This window comes from Dipodomys ordii, unplaced genomic scaffold, assembly GCF_000151885.1.
Source record: "Dipodomys ordii isolate 6190 unplaced genomic scaffold, Dord_2.0 Scaffold168, whole genome shotgun sequence".
Taxonomy (NCBI): Eukaryota; Metazoa; Chordata; class Mammalia; order Rodentia; family Heteromyidae; genus Dipodomys; species Dipodomys ordii.
In genome coordinates, this window is record NW_012267384.1 from 3634052 (window position 1) to 3650306 (window position 16255).

At 35.3% G+C, this 16255-nt stretch overlaps 1 protein-coding gene across 1 annotated transcript in view; it reads left to right on the forward strand.

Annotated features, from left to right (window-relative positions):
• Positions 1–1867: 1867 nt before the first annotated feature.
• The window catches only part of Prkd1 (protein kinase D1), a 182699-nt gene continuing 168311 nt past the window's right edge, over positions 1868–16255 (forward strand). Inside the window, exons 1-3 of the mRNA XM_013033449.1 lie at positions 1868–1951; positions 3272–3417; positions 13340–13488. Coding sequence (XP_012888903.1) covers positions 1868–1951; positions 3272–3417; positions 13340–13488 — 379 coding nt within the window. The remainder of the gene's footprint in view (positions 1952–3271; positions 3418–13339; positions 13489–16255) is intronic.

The following is a 16255-nucleotide window of genomic DNA, read 5'->3' on the forward strand; positions in this document are numbered from 1 at the left end:
TCAGCTCAAGGCTAGCGCTCTACCACTTGAGCCACAGTGCCACTTCTGGCTTTTTTCTTTTTGCTTATGTGATGCTGAGGAATCTAACCCAGGGCCTCAGGCATGTTCTCTACCACTGAGCCACCTTCCCAGCCCCTCTGGTTTTATTTATCATCATTTTGAGACACAATGTTTAAGTATTTAGTTAGTATTCATTGAGTGAATGAATGACTATTCCACAATATGTTTGTATGTATCTCTCCTAAGAGCAGAAATGTGTGTTATATGGGTCAAGAATTAAGTATCATTCCAAGTCACATCTGCTATCTATTGCCATAAAGATAATCGTGTATGTTATTGGGCTTCTTTAGTCCTATTTAATATAAAATGTTGATATACTTATATTGATCAATATACTTTCATTTCTGAAGGATTAAACAAATGTATCATGTTTCTATGCCTTATAATTGATTTAGAAATTTATAGCTAAAAATCTACCATTTCACATTTAATCTAAACTTTAATTTCAAAAATCCTACACTGACCTCTTGAATGAGATTTACTCTTGTTTTATTTATAACTCGTTATATTTTTCCAGGTTAATTAATTTATTCATTACAAATACAAATAGAATGTAATAGCTAAAGTAAAGCACAAATTTGGAATTACGATTGATAATGATTTTAATGAGATTTTGAATTCAGAAAAAGAAAAATCTAGGCAGAAATGATTCCATGGACCAGTGGTAGATTTGACTTTAGGAAAACATTAATGGAAAAACACAGCATTTTCTTTATTGGCAACACGGTAAAGGGAAGAGACTCAGTTGACTGACTTCTGTGTTTCTTTACTTGGATTTTGAAGATCTGGGAAGCTGATAGACACCTGGTGACAGTATCCCTTACAGAAGGAAGCACTGTGTTGGAAGCAGGTGCTCCTATGAGAGCAGGAACTTCAGAGATAGACAGTCCAGGGTCTCTTTGTTTGCCAGTGTTGTCTGGAGTTGGACCATGTGCCAAAACCCAGAAACAACAAAGTAAAATGGACAATGTGTTGTGTTTCTGGCCTGTATTCAACTTTCTGTGCATTACCTGGCTTGGAAAATGTATTATGAATCTTCTTACATCAGTATGATAGCTATCTCTTGGTTTTGGTCATGCCAAGCTGACAGTTTTCAAAGGCTTTTAAAATAGACCTTTTCAAAGCCAGGTAATACAGATATAGTTTAATGAGTTTAAAAGATCTTTTGTAATGAGGGCCTAGGAATTTAACTATGAATCTATCTAAAAGTTTGCCACCAGGAAAGAGAAAATCCTTATTATCAGTGGTAGTTTTCAGTTGTGTATCACAGCATGTATTCATTGTGCAGCAGTGATGATGTTGGGGAAGTGGCATAAAGTGGAGAAGGGGAATGAGAAAAAAAGTTTTAAACATTTCTTGGTTTCTACTTCCTATGATTACATTCAGAAATATCCCCATATATATGTGTGTGTATTCGCATATTTGTGTATATATATATGTGTGTGTGTGTGTGTGTGTGTATATAGAGTCACAATGAGGAATTCTTTTCGTGTGTTCCTTTTGTGTGATATTAAAACAAACCACACATTTGAATAAAATTTTACAAATATATCTTCAAATGGTCCAGATTACAAGTTATTTACATTATTTCCTTTTATTTGTACATTTAACTCTAAAACTTTAATGTTTATGCTTGTAGTAAATTTCATTTTTTTATGAACATATCAACTCCACGTCACTAAATCTTTCTTTATTCACTAATATACTTAAAATTATGATTGAGTAGATAATCTTTTTTTAATTTTTTTAATTTAATTTTATTTGTGAACATACTGTACAGAGGAGTTACAATTAGATGGGCAGGATAATGCGTACATTTCTTACCAAGCAAGTAGATAATCTTTTTAAGGAGTTGGATCATGACTATAAAGTGGATGGTTTGACTTCTAAGGTAAAAGCTTGTAATCCAAGTCTGTGTTTGCCGTGTTGATTTGTCCTATGATCCAGTTGATCAATGCATTCATTCATCCTTTGATCACTGCTTTCTGAACAATCTTCAGCTGCTTATCTTTTCCTTCCTATTTGCAGCTGAATGCTAGAACCACTCAGGAATAACTCTAGCAAGGAGGTGGAGGCTCATTTTCTCCCCATGTTTCAATGATTCTTCCTAATGTTATCCTTTACATTCTCTAGTAACAGCCTAGGGGGTGTTTTGACCAAGTTATGAAGTAATGCCTCTGTTTTAAATTTCTTTGTTGATTAGAGATGACAAGTCATTGCACTAATACTGTGAACAGAAAAAGGTTTTGGCAAATGACTCAGGAACCATCAGGGAGAAAATTGCAGTATTCAACTTACAGTTTGCTGTATTCCATTGTGATCAGAATAATTTCATCATGTTCATTGAATCCACACCTTTTTTTCAAAAGTAAACTAACAGAGTATTTTCATTTCCAATGTGGTCCATATGTCTCATTTTTTTTCTCTTTATGTTTTCCACTTGACTGAGTCATGGATTAATTTATTTCCAGTATTGCTTGTTCCTTGCCCTTTGTGATTGGCCTCAACTAAAAGCAGCCTTTGTTCCTCAGATTTCCCGTTGGCCAGGTCACATTCAACGACTCATTAAAACATGTACTTATTCTACTCTGGAGCACATTGTCAGGCCAGCCATGAATTTATAGTGAAATGTAACAGTAAATTGTGCTCTGTGGTCAAAAATACCAAATGATACACACAGTAGCTCAGAGGTTTCCAGCTTAGGGTAGAATTAAAGAGCTTAGGACCAGTGCCGGGATTGTTGGCTGTATTTTCACAGTGGCCAGTTTTGTTAGAATCGAACTTGGAGAGAACTTGAAATCACTTATCTCAGATGTTTGTGCTCACAACCACAAAGCCTCTGAGAAACACGGAACTGATCGTGTAATAAGCTCCAGCTGAGTTTACATGCCTCTGAGCCTTTTTGAAAGCCTGTTTAGTTTAATGAGGGTTTTCAGATTTCAAAGCTCACACACCTTCACATAAAAACAGATGATTATGACCAAATTAGGGAATGTTGTTCCGTGAGTGTTTTTCCCCAATATGTATTCTTTTTTGCTTGTCAGGCATTGTTATATTACACTTTTCACCTGCCAGACATCATTTTTAAATAAGATTTTTGAAAGTCTTATTGTATATAGTCTGTATTCAAGTAGAATATTATGTTCCATAAAAGAAAAGCCTTTTCTTTTCTCTTATAGTCAGAAACAAATATGCTTTTTTCTGTTAATAGAAAAGGTACAATCTGAAAAAAATTGAACCTTCAATTTCTGCTACCATGACAACTGTCGTAAAAGGAGCGTCCACTTTGTCCACTCTTACACCTTGCTCCAAAAGGCTCTGCAGCTTGATTCCAAATGGCTTGGAGAACGAAGACATGTAAAGGAAGAAGAAAGCAGAAGTCTGGGAGAGATGATAATTACACTTTAGTCATATTTCAGATTACCTCCACGTGTACTGCTAAGACTGCTCATCTCAAACATTTAGACTTTAAATAATAGCCTTCAAACAGGTGGCATATTATTGATAATTTTCTTATAATTAAATTTGTTTTTTGGAGTTATACCAAGAAATAAATTCACTAACTAGGCTGTGAAGTGTTTAAGCTTTACTTGAACACCAGATCACTTATTACATTATGTCCCTGGTCTTACAGAAAGCCATAGCATAGAACATGGTGTTCAGATGCCAGTAATACATGACTAGAAAGAAAAGGCATGGTGAGATGCCCTTGAAAAAGTGAGGGGACATGTAGACAAAGCCTGATAGAATAGAAATGGGATGCATCTGTCCTTGTCTCTTGAGCCCTTTCATTTTTCCTGTCCAACTTTCACCAAAGAATCACAGTCACAAAGCATTTGTTTGCTCTTTGTAAAGCTTATTACCTTTTATTCTGGGACACAATGTGCTGTTTCAGCTATCTTTATTTTTTTCCAGCTATTATATCTTGGCTCATCTCAGCCCAAACACTTGAATCTTTTGAGGTCCACTCCCACTCTTTTAAATCAGATAAGCTACGTATGGTTGGGAAGGATATGGAAACAGGATCTATGAGTTTAATAATGTCCTGTGTTTTGAAGTACATATATTTGAAGCTAGGACAATACTTTAATAAATTTAACCACATTAAAACTGGGGCCTGAGAGTTATAGGATAATTTATAAAATTTGTTTTTATTTTATTGCTAATCATAAAATCAAAATCTTTATCAATCATGAATCAATGAACCAATTATTTTTTAACTTACTTTTATGGCAAAGACACTGTATATTGAATTAAGCATTCTAAGTCATAAGTACATATGATGGGCTAAACCTCTCATCCAGAAGAAGGTAAATAAGCTTTCTACCCTACCAAACAGGAAATAGTGCAAAGCCTATAAAAAGTCTTGTTTTCACATGGACAAACACATAGTTCAGGATCATGAACTGACTAAGAAGGGAAAATATACAATGTAAATACTATAATCACAAGAGCTTTTTGTTTGGAGGCAGGACTCTAAGTACACTGGACGAGAGAACCCAAACAGAAATTAGTTGTCTGGTACATGAAGTAAACAGAAATATGAGCCTCAAGGAGACCATATCAATAGGTCTTGGGGAGCACTTTCATTCAGGTTGTTCCTGTACAAGAAAGAGCTCTAAAAATCTGCTTAAGGATGAAGTTGTGCACTGGTTTCAATGTAAATAATGTAAATTGGGTATCTATCTATCTATCTTTCTATATGTATATATAACTTACTGACTTTTTCCAAAGTTTGTAAGATATAAAGCATGAAATGATCATTTTATAAATCTCATAGGCCTGCATTTGACTTTCTACCAGCATAGTAAGAAAGATTTCACTGAGCCCTTGGGGCACTACATAGAGATGTTTAGAGAGTCATTAGTCTGGATAATTGGGTTAGTCAATCTCTAGGGCAGAGACTATATAACTAGCCAAACATAAAGATAATCCTGAAAGATAAGACTGGTCTGCAATAATTTATTGTACTACTAAGGTTAACAGCAGTATTTATAAAGTCTAAAATTCATGTGAATTCATACTCTGTGGCAGCTAATTTTGAAAGTACATATTTAAAATAGCACAGAAATGCAACCCATAAGTAGGATTAAATCTGGTGATAGAAAGAGAAATGATACAGGTAATGCTAAAAAAATAAATTGAAGCGTTTAAGTGAAAAAGTGAACACAATTATGGAGAAATGGAAGATATAGAAAAGAGCTAACTTCATCATTAAAATATTCAAGATAAAAATAAAGAGCTACTGAATACAATGATGTAAAAAATTTACTCTGTAGGCTTCAGTGTTAATTAGACACTATAGTAGAAAAGTCCAGTGAACTTAAAAGGTATGCTAATAAACATTAAGAAAACTAAACCAAAATAAATTTTAAAATAAGTTCCACATCTCTTCCAAATGTCTTGAAATCTCTAAATTCATGCACTGATACACAAATGATCTCAACCAGGATATACAGAAGAAAACCATTTTGAATCATGTTGCTGTCTAGTTGTTTTAAGTTAGCGGGAAAGGTTCACAATGATACTCACTAGACATTATGTTGGAAATGAACGTTACAATTTGAGGGGGGTGGAGTTGGTGTGGAGAAGTAGGAAAAATGAGGGAAAGGATAACCTGTTCAAAAGGAAATGTACTCATTGCCTTATGTAACTATAATCTCTCTTTACAATAAAAATAAATTAATAATAAATTAGTTTTTTAAAAAATTTCAAAGACTTCTTTCTTGACTTTAAATAGTTACAAAAATTTCACAGTATTATGGTGTAGTTATACTTAGGTAATCAGAAACATATTTTAATATTCCCAATGATAAGCATCATTATTCTAATCTACAAAATTTATGAATAAAGAAATATACAAAAACTTCAACTTTACATAAGAAAAAGGTTTAACATTATGAACATTGACAGTAAAACTTTTTCTTCCAGATCAGCTGATATGTACATTTCTTTCCTTTTGCTTAGTATCAGCTGTTCCCTCTTTCTCTCTCATTCCCTCCTTCCCATCACTGCCCTTGGGTTACTTAGTTCACTTTCACCAGTGTTCAGTCCAGCTGATAGGCCCCTCCTCTACTTTTTCATCTGCTTTCCACTGATTCTGTGCCCTCCTCTCACCTTCCCTCAGATGTGCATGTGTATATACCATATATGTGATAAAGAATACAGAATCTTCTAAAAACAATAAGACATTAAGAAAAGGTCCTTTGTTTCCTTATCTGTAGGATTCTTTTCAGTCTGTATATTATTTTACAGACATATGAAGAAGTGCTTGGGTATTACAATTTGGTGCTTTTCTCCTAGTTAATTAATTTTTTTTTAAAAAAAGAAAGAAACGTTGAGTCTGGTGCTAGGGTGGCTCAAACCTGTAATCCTACCTATTGAGGAGGCAAAGATCTGAGGATCAAGGTTCAAAGCTGGTTTGAGCAGGAAAGTCTGTGAGACTCCTATCGCCAATAAACCACTCAAAAAAGCCAGAAGTGGAACTGTGGCTCAAGTGTGCAAGCCTTGAACAAAAAGAAGTTTAGGAACAGTGCCCGGGCCTAGAATTCAGTCCCCAGGATCAGAAAAAAAAATGGTGTTGAGAAAACTAAAAATTAAATGTCCAGTTACATGAAACTATATGCAAAATACATATGCAAAAGTCAGCTGGAAATGGTTTAATGACTAAAAACACTGACTCTACTTGGGCCTACAGATGGATGTTGATTTGTTAAATCATGGTAAAGCTTGGCATCTTCACCTTCCTTTCATATCTATCTCTTTTTCCTTAAACATTGGGTCAGATTCCTGCCCAAATCTACATGTATTTATATTTTACTCATTTAAATAATACTTCTCTCAAACCTAATAATTCTCCCTCCTTGGGGTCGCAAATACTCAGGAAAGAGTGTCTTAAGGTGTTTTCAACAGATTGCTAACTACCAACTTTTACCTTGTCCTCTCTCAGGACCATAGGATAGTGCCTAGGTGTCTGCAGTCATTGCCTTATACCTCCCAAGTCTAGCAGAGCCTTGCAGGCAGATAATCCAGTGATGAAACTGTGCCCTGAAGCAGGAACATTCATTTCTTGGGAACCAAACTGACTCCCTTTCAGGATCCCAAGTCTGGTAGATAAGCATTTTGTGTAACAAATAGAGATTGAGCAAAGGGAATTTCCTCAGCCACCAGTGCAGATTGTCCCAACAGCCAGTGCAATTTCCTTTACACAGATAAGACTCTGACAGGAACTGAGATAAGGATCTACCAGACAGCAGTTAACCAAGACTGCTTGACAACTTCTTGCCTTTTACCATATATATCAGTGTTTTAAGATAAGATTGTGATGGTGTTTTCTTATCTTCCTCTGATTTTTACAATTTTATTGTAAAGATGCTATACAGAGGGGTTACAGTTACAGTTACATGGGTAAGGTAATGAGTACACTTCTTGTTGCACATTGTTACCCTTCCTTTGTTTTTCTCCTACTACTATCTCTTCTTCCTTTGACTTTTATGCAGAAGTGGTATTGCTGATTTTTTAATATTATGGAAAACCTCCAAAAGGCATACTATTTATAGTTATTTAAGTGAGCAAGTTTCCTTTTGTCTAGATTTTTTGTCAATAGTGTTCTTTTTTATAGTAACCTTAATAATAGATGAGTTGTGTTTTCATTTTAGTTTTAATCTTTTTTCTCTGATGATTAGTCATAGTGAATATTTTAAGTTGCCTTTTTGTATATATTTTGATGAATGCCCATTTTTAAATGGAGTTCCTTTGTTCTGTTTAGAATTATTCCTATGTGATCTCTTAGCAAATACATGGTTTACATTTTTTTCTCCTGTCACATAGGTTTTTGCTTTTTCTGATGATTCCTTAGTTATGCAAAAGTTTTTATGTTTGATGTAAACCCACATGTTGGTTTTCCCTTTCATTTCCAATCCTTTTTGATCATATTCTTGAAAAAATATCATGGCTTGGCCATTGTTAACCTTTATCTCTGAATCATTGGGTTCCAATAATTTTACACTTTAAGATCTTCTGATTTAAATATTTAGTTCGTTTTGGAGTGGTATTTTGTTTATGGTATGATGGAAAATACTTTAAGTTAAATTTTTAAAAAGATTTTTCAAAAATTGTGTAGTGATGCCAAAATGATACTGAAAGATAAATAGATTGCATTAATTGTGCATGTTAGGAAATGAATCCTGAGAATTGTAAATCAGTAATATTCTTTCATATGAGCCTAGAAAGAGAAGAACAAATTAAATAAAAATCAAGTTAAGTAAAAAAACATAGAAAAGATACAAAAATGAATATATGGAACAGAACAGTAAAAATAAAAAAAGTAGTGAAAATTGAGAATATCAATATCTACTTCACTAGGAATAACTCAACAAAATTGACAAATGTCTTGACAGACTGACCAAACAGTAGAAAAGACAGTATATTAGTTCACTTTTGTTGTAAAGTGCAATTCTTGAAGTTTGGTAAGTTGATAAAGAGGTTTCATACATTTAGAAGCTAAAACTTCAAATTGTGAACATAGCATAACAGGTGACAAAGGCACGATGTTCATGAGAACCTGAGATCACAGCTCAGGGAAGCCAGAGAAGTTCAGTTGTTGCCAACACGTCCTTAAGTACTATGAGAGTGTCCTTAGTACCTTTCACAACAGACACCCCATGTCTTTAAGGCCCAGTGAGCTAAAGTCATCATCAAGCTGAAGACTAAGTCTTCAGTCCACAAACCCTTATGAGACAAACCACATGTAAGCATGCACAAGTCACCCATATCATCAATGAGACAAAAGTACAAACCCCATAGACACGAAAAGGCGATGGAATATGGAGCAAATTTATTCTCATAATTGATGATGTGGATGAAAGTTTTCTGAAAAGATGTGAACTACAAAAGCCCTTGATCAAAATTTAATTTTAGCTTGTACTAATTGCAGTTAATAAGCATATTAGATATGAAGTTTTAAACCTTTCAGTAAAAAAAAATTAATCACAGAATTCTTCTAAGCTTTTAAGAACTAAGCAGTACCAAACCTATACAATCTTCCAGCATATGAAATTTAATCCTTGTTTTTGCCCTATTAAAATTGCATGAAAATCGATAAACGCCTAAACATAACCATAAAAATAAAATTTATAGGCCTGGGAATGTGGCTTAGTGGTAGAGTGCTTGCCTACCATTCATGAAGTCCTGGGTTTAATTCCTCAGTACCACATAATTAGAAAAAAACTGGAAGAGGTGCTGTGGATTAAGTGGCCGAGTGCTAGCCTTGAGCAAAAAGAAGCTCAGAGACAGTGCCCAGGCCCTGAGTTCAAGCCCAGGCCTGGCAAAATAAATAAAGTAAGTAATTCATAGGAAAAAATCTGTCACACTAGGTTGTGCAAAAACTTATTAGATACTTAATAAGTCTTTAGGAACTTCAATGTTAAGGAAATTAAGAGGTAAGCCACAGAGTAGGAAAAAAAATCTGTGAAACATATCTAATAAATAACTGTAACCAGAATATATAAAGAATTTTCCAAACCTAATAATAAGCAAATAATCAATTCATGATGAATGGTGAGCAAAAAACTTGATCATACAGTATGTATGTAGATATGTATATCAAATAAAACCATGAGGAGATGTGGAACATAATGCACTCTTAATAAAAAAATTAATGCCATTTACATACTATTCTACATCAATTAAGTCTAAAGCAAAAAGTAGTAAGTTCTGTCAAAGACATAGAACAACTGTCACTCTCATACTTTGCTGATGAGAATGTAAAATTGAATAGTTTCCTTTGAACATATCTTGGCAATCTCTTACAAACTTGTCTAGATACCTACCACCTCCCTCAGAGGAAAAATATAATGTTCACATATAATCTGTTTAAAAATTTATAGCAGTCAAAAACTGTCACACTGTTGTACATCCATCAAACAGAGAAGAACTCTACCGCTAGAAAAACAATGGATGGTGGCACAGTAATATGAAGGATTCTTATTATTAGTTATGCTGAGTGAAAAACAGCCTGGCTCAAAGTAATGGACTGCCTAGTCCCACTTAACTAATACCCTTGAAAAGCCAAATTATAGGGACAGAGCACAGTGGCCTGGTGTTGAGAAATAGAGGTTGCCAGGGAAGTGGTTGACCGAGTTCTCTGAGAATTACTTTTTTGTAGCGGTGAAACTGTTTTACATACGGGCTATAACTTTTGTGACATATTAAAACTGTTACTATATTATAGTTATGATTTTCATTTTTTATAAGAATTTCATACTAAAAGGCAGAATTTAATTTTATGGCAATTATTAGAAACCTATTGTATTATAAATATATATATATATATAGTAGACAAATATTAAAGACTTAATAGGTAGATTTATTATATATACCTGAGACACATTCACTAAAATTGACAAGTTAAGGTAAATTTAAGAGAAGCTGGTAGGGACTGCATCTTGCTCATAATAAACTACAAGTTTTAAAATATATTTATCTTTAAAAGGATTTTTGTATGGTTTGGTGAACTATCTGAAATATCAAAGCACATTTACCTCTAGGAATTGATAATGTGTTTCTATAACACACATGGAAATCAACAGGACATATACAAAAAAAAAAAAGACCTTGAAAAGAAAACTTGGAGGGCTTAGGCTTATTTTACCTTAATTCCAGGATTACAACAGTAAACACAATGTAAATATGTATTGGCATGAGCCTAGACATGTAAATTAATCTGACCTAGCAATGTTTTGGCAGGCATCTTCCCACAGGAAATAAGTAGCATATGCCCAGTAAAACACTTGTTTATAAATGTTAATAAGTTCCTTGGCTTCCTCCCTCCCTTCCTTCTCTGGGAGCCACTGATGCCTGCCCCGTTTTTACTTTCTTTTGTGGCCTTGGTTGCTTGCTATGTCCTTTGAATAAAGGAAATAAGGGAATCAATTAGTTTCAAAGATTCTGGACCTTTTTTTTTTTCTCATTTTCCTTTGTTTTAATTTATTTTGTTTTGTTTTGGCAGTTCCGGGGTTTAAACTCAGGGCTTTGTGCTTACTAGAAACTTAGGGCCTCATGCTCTCTAGGCTGGCAACACCTCAAGACTGAGGTGCTGCTATGGCTTAGCTGCTATCTGCCTATTTTTTTAATTTAATTTTATTGTCAAAGTAATGTACTGAGGGATTATAGTTACATACCTAAGGGAGTGAGTACATTTCTTGTCAAACATTGTTATCCCCTCCCTCATTTTTCTCCCATTTTTCCTTCTTTCTTCACCTCCCCAAATTGTAAAGTTCATTTCCAATATAGGGAGTATTGCTGTTGCATTGGTTAGCCCTTTGTCCTTTGTATCACCATTTTGTTGTTCCCCTTTCCTTCTCCAATTCAGATAAATGTATACATAATACACAAGGTACCAAAGTCAAATACAGTGCTCTCTGCCTATGTTTATGTTTGCTTTTGTTACTTGGATCACAGGAAATGCAGCTGTATCCAGTTTCCTTCTGTGCAGATTGAGTCTTAGTGGTATTTGGTTGGCCTGGTATAATGATCCTTCCAAATCTCAGCTTTTCCCATAGCTTGTGATGGGAGATGTGTACCACTGTACCTATCTATGAATTGTGATGGGATCTTGTGAACTTTTATGCCTGGATTGGCCTTGTACCAAGTGGCTAAGACTACAGGTAGAAGCCATTGATGCCTGCCCAATTTTTACTTCAGTTAGCCATAAATTCAGAATAAAATGTACATTTTTTGGGTGAATGGAAAATTATGTGGTATCCATTAAATGCAGTATTAATAAGTAAACTGGTGTAGCATATATATATATATATATATATATATCTGAATGAATATCAAAACAATGAACAAAGTAAGCCAGCTAGAAAATAGTACATGAAATACATTGTATGATTTCATTTTTATGAAATTCTTCAGCTGACAAGCAAACCTATGGTGACAGAGTAGATTTTGGGCAGTATCAATTACAATCAAACTTTTGGTGTTGATGAAAATGTTTCATAAATTGATTGTGATGTCTCCTGCATGCATATCCAGCCTCAAAACTCATTGTCATATGCCCTTACATCCATTATAATCCCTTCTCCCTCTCCCTATTCCTCTCTCTTTTTTGTCCTGGTGTTTGAACTCAGGATAGATTGCTAGGCAAGCATTCTACTACTTGAAACATGCCCCCAGTTCTTATCTTTTTCTTTAAGTTAGAACAGAGGAAGTAGTGAAATCATTTCAGCTGTTTTACTTATTTTAGGAAAGTCAACTTTACCAAGTGACATACAGAAATCATTTTAAGCCTAGTCATCAGCACAGACACTTAGGAGGAAGAAAGTATTCTGAGTATATTTATTTTTAATTCATACAAAAGGCTCTCATGAATATAGCTCCTAATTTTATGAATAAGAGAAAGAGGGATTTTCAATATGTTGGACTCATCTTTAGAAGATATGAAATTCTGAACATTTTAACCTGACAATGGAAGAATGTATACTGATGTACGTGTCAGGTCCATCACTGGCTTCAGGATCAAGAGAGACAGGATCTATTTTATTACATGATGGGTATCTTTGTATACAAGCTAACTGTCCTCAGTAATTATGTAAGAAAGTCATATACAAGAAGAGAACCCCACTTCCTTTCTACATAACAGATTTGCCTTTTTTTTTTTTTGCTTTAGTGAAAATTGTTCCGAGTGTGGCCAGATGGACCTTCTATACTGCTTCTGGGGCAGACAAAAGAGACTGCAGGAAAAGGAAATGGAACTTGGTCAGGGCAGCAGCAGAGGGAGACTTGGGTGGTCTCCTTAGCTTCCCCCACTCCCCTAATTCAAAGAATCTATATAGGGCTTTTGCTCCCCTCCCCCCATCCAATATTATACAGTTCAATTTGTTCAATCTAGTCATTGCTTTTTCAGATAAGTATATTAAAATGATGATAAACTAATTCCCATTTTTATGCCATTGCTAACTGTAGGCTGGGGAAATGCCTACTCCTTCCCACTTACTTTGACCATCTTGGCATCTATGGAAACATTTTGAACCTAAGTCATGCTCTGTTTCTTTGTGAGTTATGGTACCATTGGATCATTATGGCCCTTAGGGTACAGGATTTTTTCCCACTCTTCATGGAGTCTTACCAATGTGAACTCTTTCTTTTCTTTTCATACATTTGAAGATTCTATGTTAAACTTTTACCTTTAGCTTGTATTTATATCCTGACTTTTTATTTGTATTTTAAACAAAATATCCAGGAGGGTTGTGATGTTTATACCATTGTGATGTTTGTATTTACAGTTCCCTGAATGTGGTTTCTACGGAATGTATGATAAGATCCTTCTTTTCCGCCATGACCCTACCTCCGAAAACATCCTGCAGCTGGTGAAGACAGCTAGTGATATCCAGGAAGGGGACCTGATTGAAGTGGTCTTGTCAGGTAGGATTCTTTTTATCCGGTCTGTCCATTGAGATAGTTCTTAGGTACTTGCTATTAGGATCACATAGAAAAATATGCCCATTGTAGCTCTGTCTACATAAAATTTCAAAATTATTTTGGAAGAGAGGCTTTTCCCATATTCAGTATTGCCCCCAATCATGTCTCTTAACATTTGTTCCATCCCAGTCCCCATTCCCCCCAACACACACACACACACACACACACACACATGCACGCACGCACAAGCACGCACACACACACACACACAGTATTTAATTGAGCACTTCAAAAATGACCTGGACAACAAAGAAACAAGGCAGAGTGCAAAGCCCGTAACACTAAAGGCATCTGTCACTGCTCCAAATGTACTGAGTGCCTGGAAGCCAAAAAATAACAGCAAGACTAAGAAAACCTTGACTTATGTGGGCCAAAAGTACAGTAGCTCTGAAATAAGCCCAGACCAAAAGAAGAAGCCAAAAGCTCAGGAGTTAGATGAGGTCAGGTCATGTCAGGTGACACTGGTTAACTTAGTCCTTGAGAATGCTGTGTTTTTCTTGGTTCACATTTATATTCCTTTGGAAGTTTGAAATACAGCTTTACCTATCAACACAGAAAGAAAAGGTATATTTAATTAAAACAAAAACAACTAGTACTAAACAGCTGCTGCAGGGTTCCTAACAGTGATGGTTGTCCAATTGATGATGATTGTTTGGATTATTGTTGTTGCTTTTATTACAGTCATTTCTGAGAAACTCAGTTGACATTGGTAGCTTTTCCCTTGTGGTCTTGGTTGCTTGCTGTGTTCTTCAATAAAGGGAGTCAATTAGCTTCAAATATTCTGGACCTTTTTTCTCATTTTCCTTTGTTTTTATTTTGTTTTGTTTTGGCAGTTCTGGGGTTTAAACTCAGCCCTTTGTGCTTGCCAGATAGATACTATCAGTTAAACACCTCCAGCTCAGAATCCAGGTACTACCGTGCAATGTGCAGTGACTATTATTCGGTATTTACATTTTGTTTACTTTGCTTTGAGTTAGCCCTGTTCACTTTTTACCTCTATGGGTTGTCTTCATTTTCATTGTAAGCAGCACTGGGATTGCCACATTCTCATGATGCACTAGATGTTATGAAACAATTTCTTTCTTCATAAAAGTCATCATTTTCCTGTTGTTCATAGGGCTGACCAGTTGTCAAATAAACAAACCAAAGCAGCCAAAGCTTTGGTGTGGTTCCTTTTGTTCTTATTGTTTTTGCAAAGTTTAGAGATTGAACTGAGTGCCTTGTGCATGCTATACTTTACCTAGCACTTTACCACTTGAATTCTACATTTAACCCAGTTTAACCGATTTTGTTTTTGTTTTAGAAATAGGATGTCACTAACATTGCCTGGGTTTGCCTTCTATACTTTGCTTTCTCAGTAGCTGGGATTTTCATATCTAGCTCTTAGTTTTTACTAATCTTTTGAAGGAGTCACTTGCTTTGCTAGATTCTCCCCTTTTCTGGTGCTTCTGACATTTTCTTATACCACAAGGCCTGTCAAAACTGCCATTTTTTTTTTAGACATGCCATTTTTTTTAGTTTCACTGGGGTTTTATTTATTTTTATTGTAAAGATACTGTACAGAGGGGTTACAGTTACATGAGTAGGGTAATGAGTACATTTCCTATTGAGCATTGTTACCATCTCATTTGATTTTTCCCCTCCCTACCCACGCAAACTCCTCCCTCCCTCCCTGACATTGTAAAGTTCATTTTCAACATAGTGTCCTGTATATCTCATCATCACAATGGGTCAACCTGCATCCCCATTTAAGCATTCTGCTATACCCTTCCCCCCCCAAATTACAAAAATGTATATACAAGATACAGAAAACCACAGGCAAATACAGTGACAACATGGGTTATACTGTGGGGGAAGATCTTACAAAAGAAACAAACGAATCACATAGTGCATTACAAGTACAATAAAAACAATAGCAAGAAAGGAAAAACCCCTTGTGTCCCTGTCTTGGGGTTTATTTTGCTTAACATTATTTAATATGGTCATATGTACATAGCCTTTGACCTGCTCTGTTTGACGTAGACATGTACTAAATATTGCAAACAAGAAAAACCATGGGACCTATGTTTCTTTGGGCCTGGCTTACTTCACTTAATATAATTTTTCCAAGTCTTTCCATTTCCTGACAAATGGGTGATGTCATTCTTTCTGATGGAGGCATAGAATTTCATTGTGTGTGTGTGTGTATATATATCTATATCTATATATAGTGCATATTCTTTTTTAATATTTATTTTTTAATGTAAAATACTGTACAGAGGAATTACAATTACATGGGCAAGATAATGAGTATATTTCCATCAAGCATTGTAGCCCCCTCCTTAGTTTCCCCTTCCTATGCCTTCCCATCCTCCCTTCGCCCCCCCTCAATCCTCCCTGGCGCCCCCCCCCCCCCCCCCCCCGCCCCGGCACGAAAGTTGTAAAGTTCGTTTTCGACATAATGACTTGTACATTATAGCACATATTCTTGATCCATTCATTCATCTACTGAGGGGCATCTAGGTTGGTTCCATATCTTAGCTATGGTAAATAATGTTGCAATAAATATAGTTGTGCTGGTAGCTTTAGTATGGCCTTGTTTGTGATCATGTGGGTAAATGCCCAAAAGTGGGATTGCTGGGTCATAGGGAAGCTCTATGTGGAGTCTTTTGAGGAATCTTCATACTGTTCTCCAATGTGGTTGAACAAGTTTACACTTGTTCAATGTAGT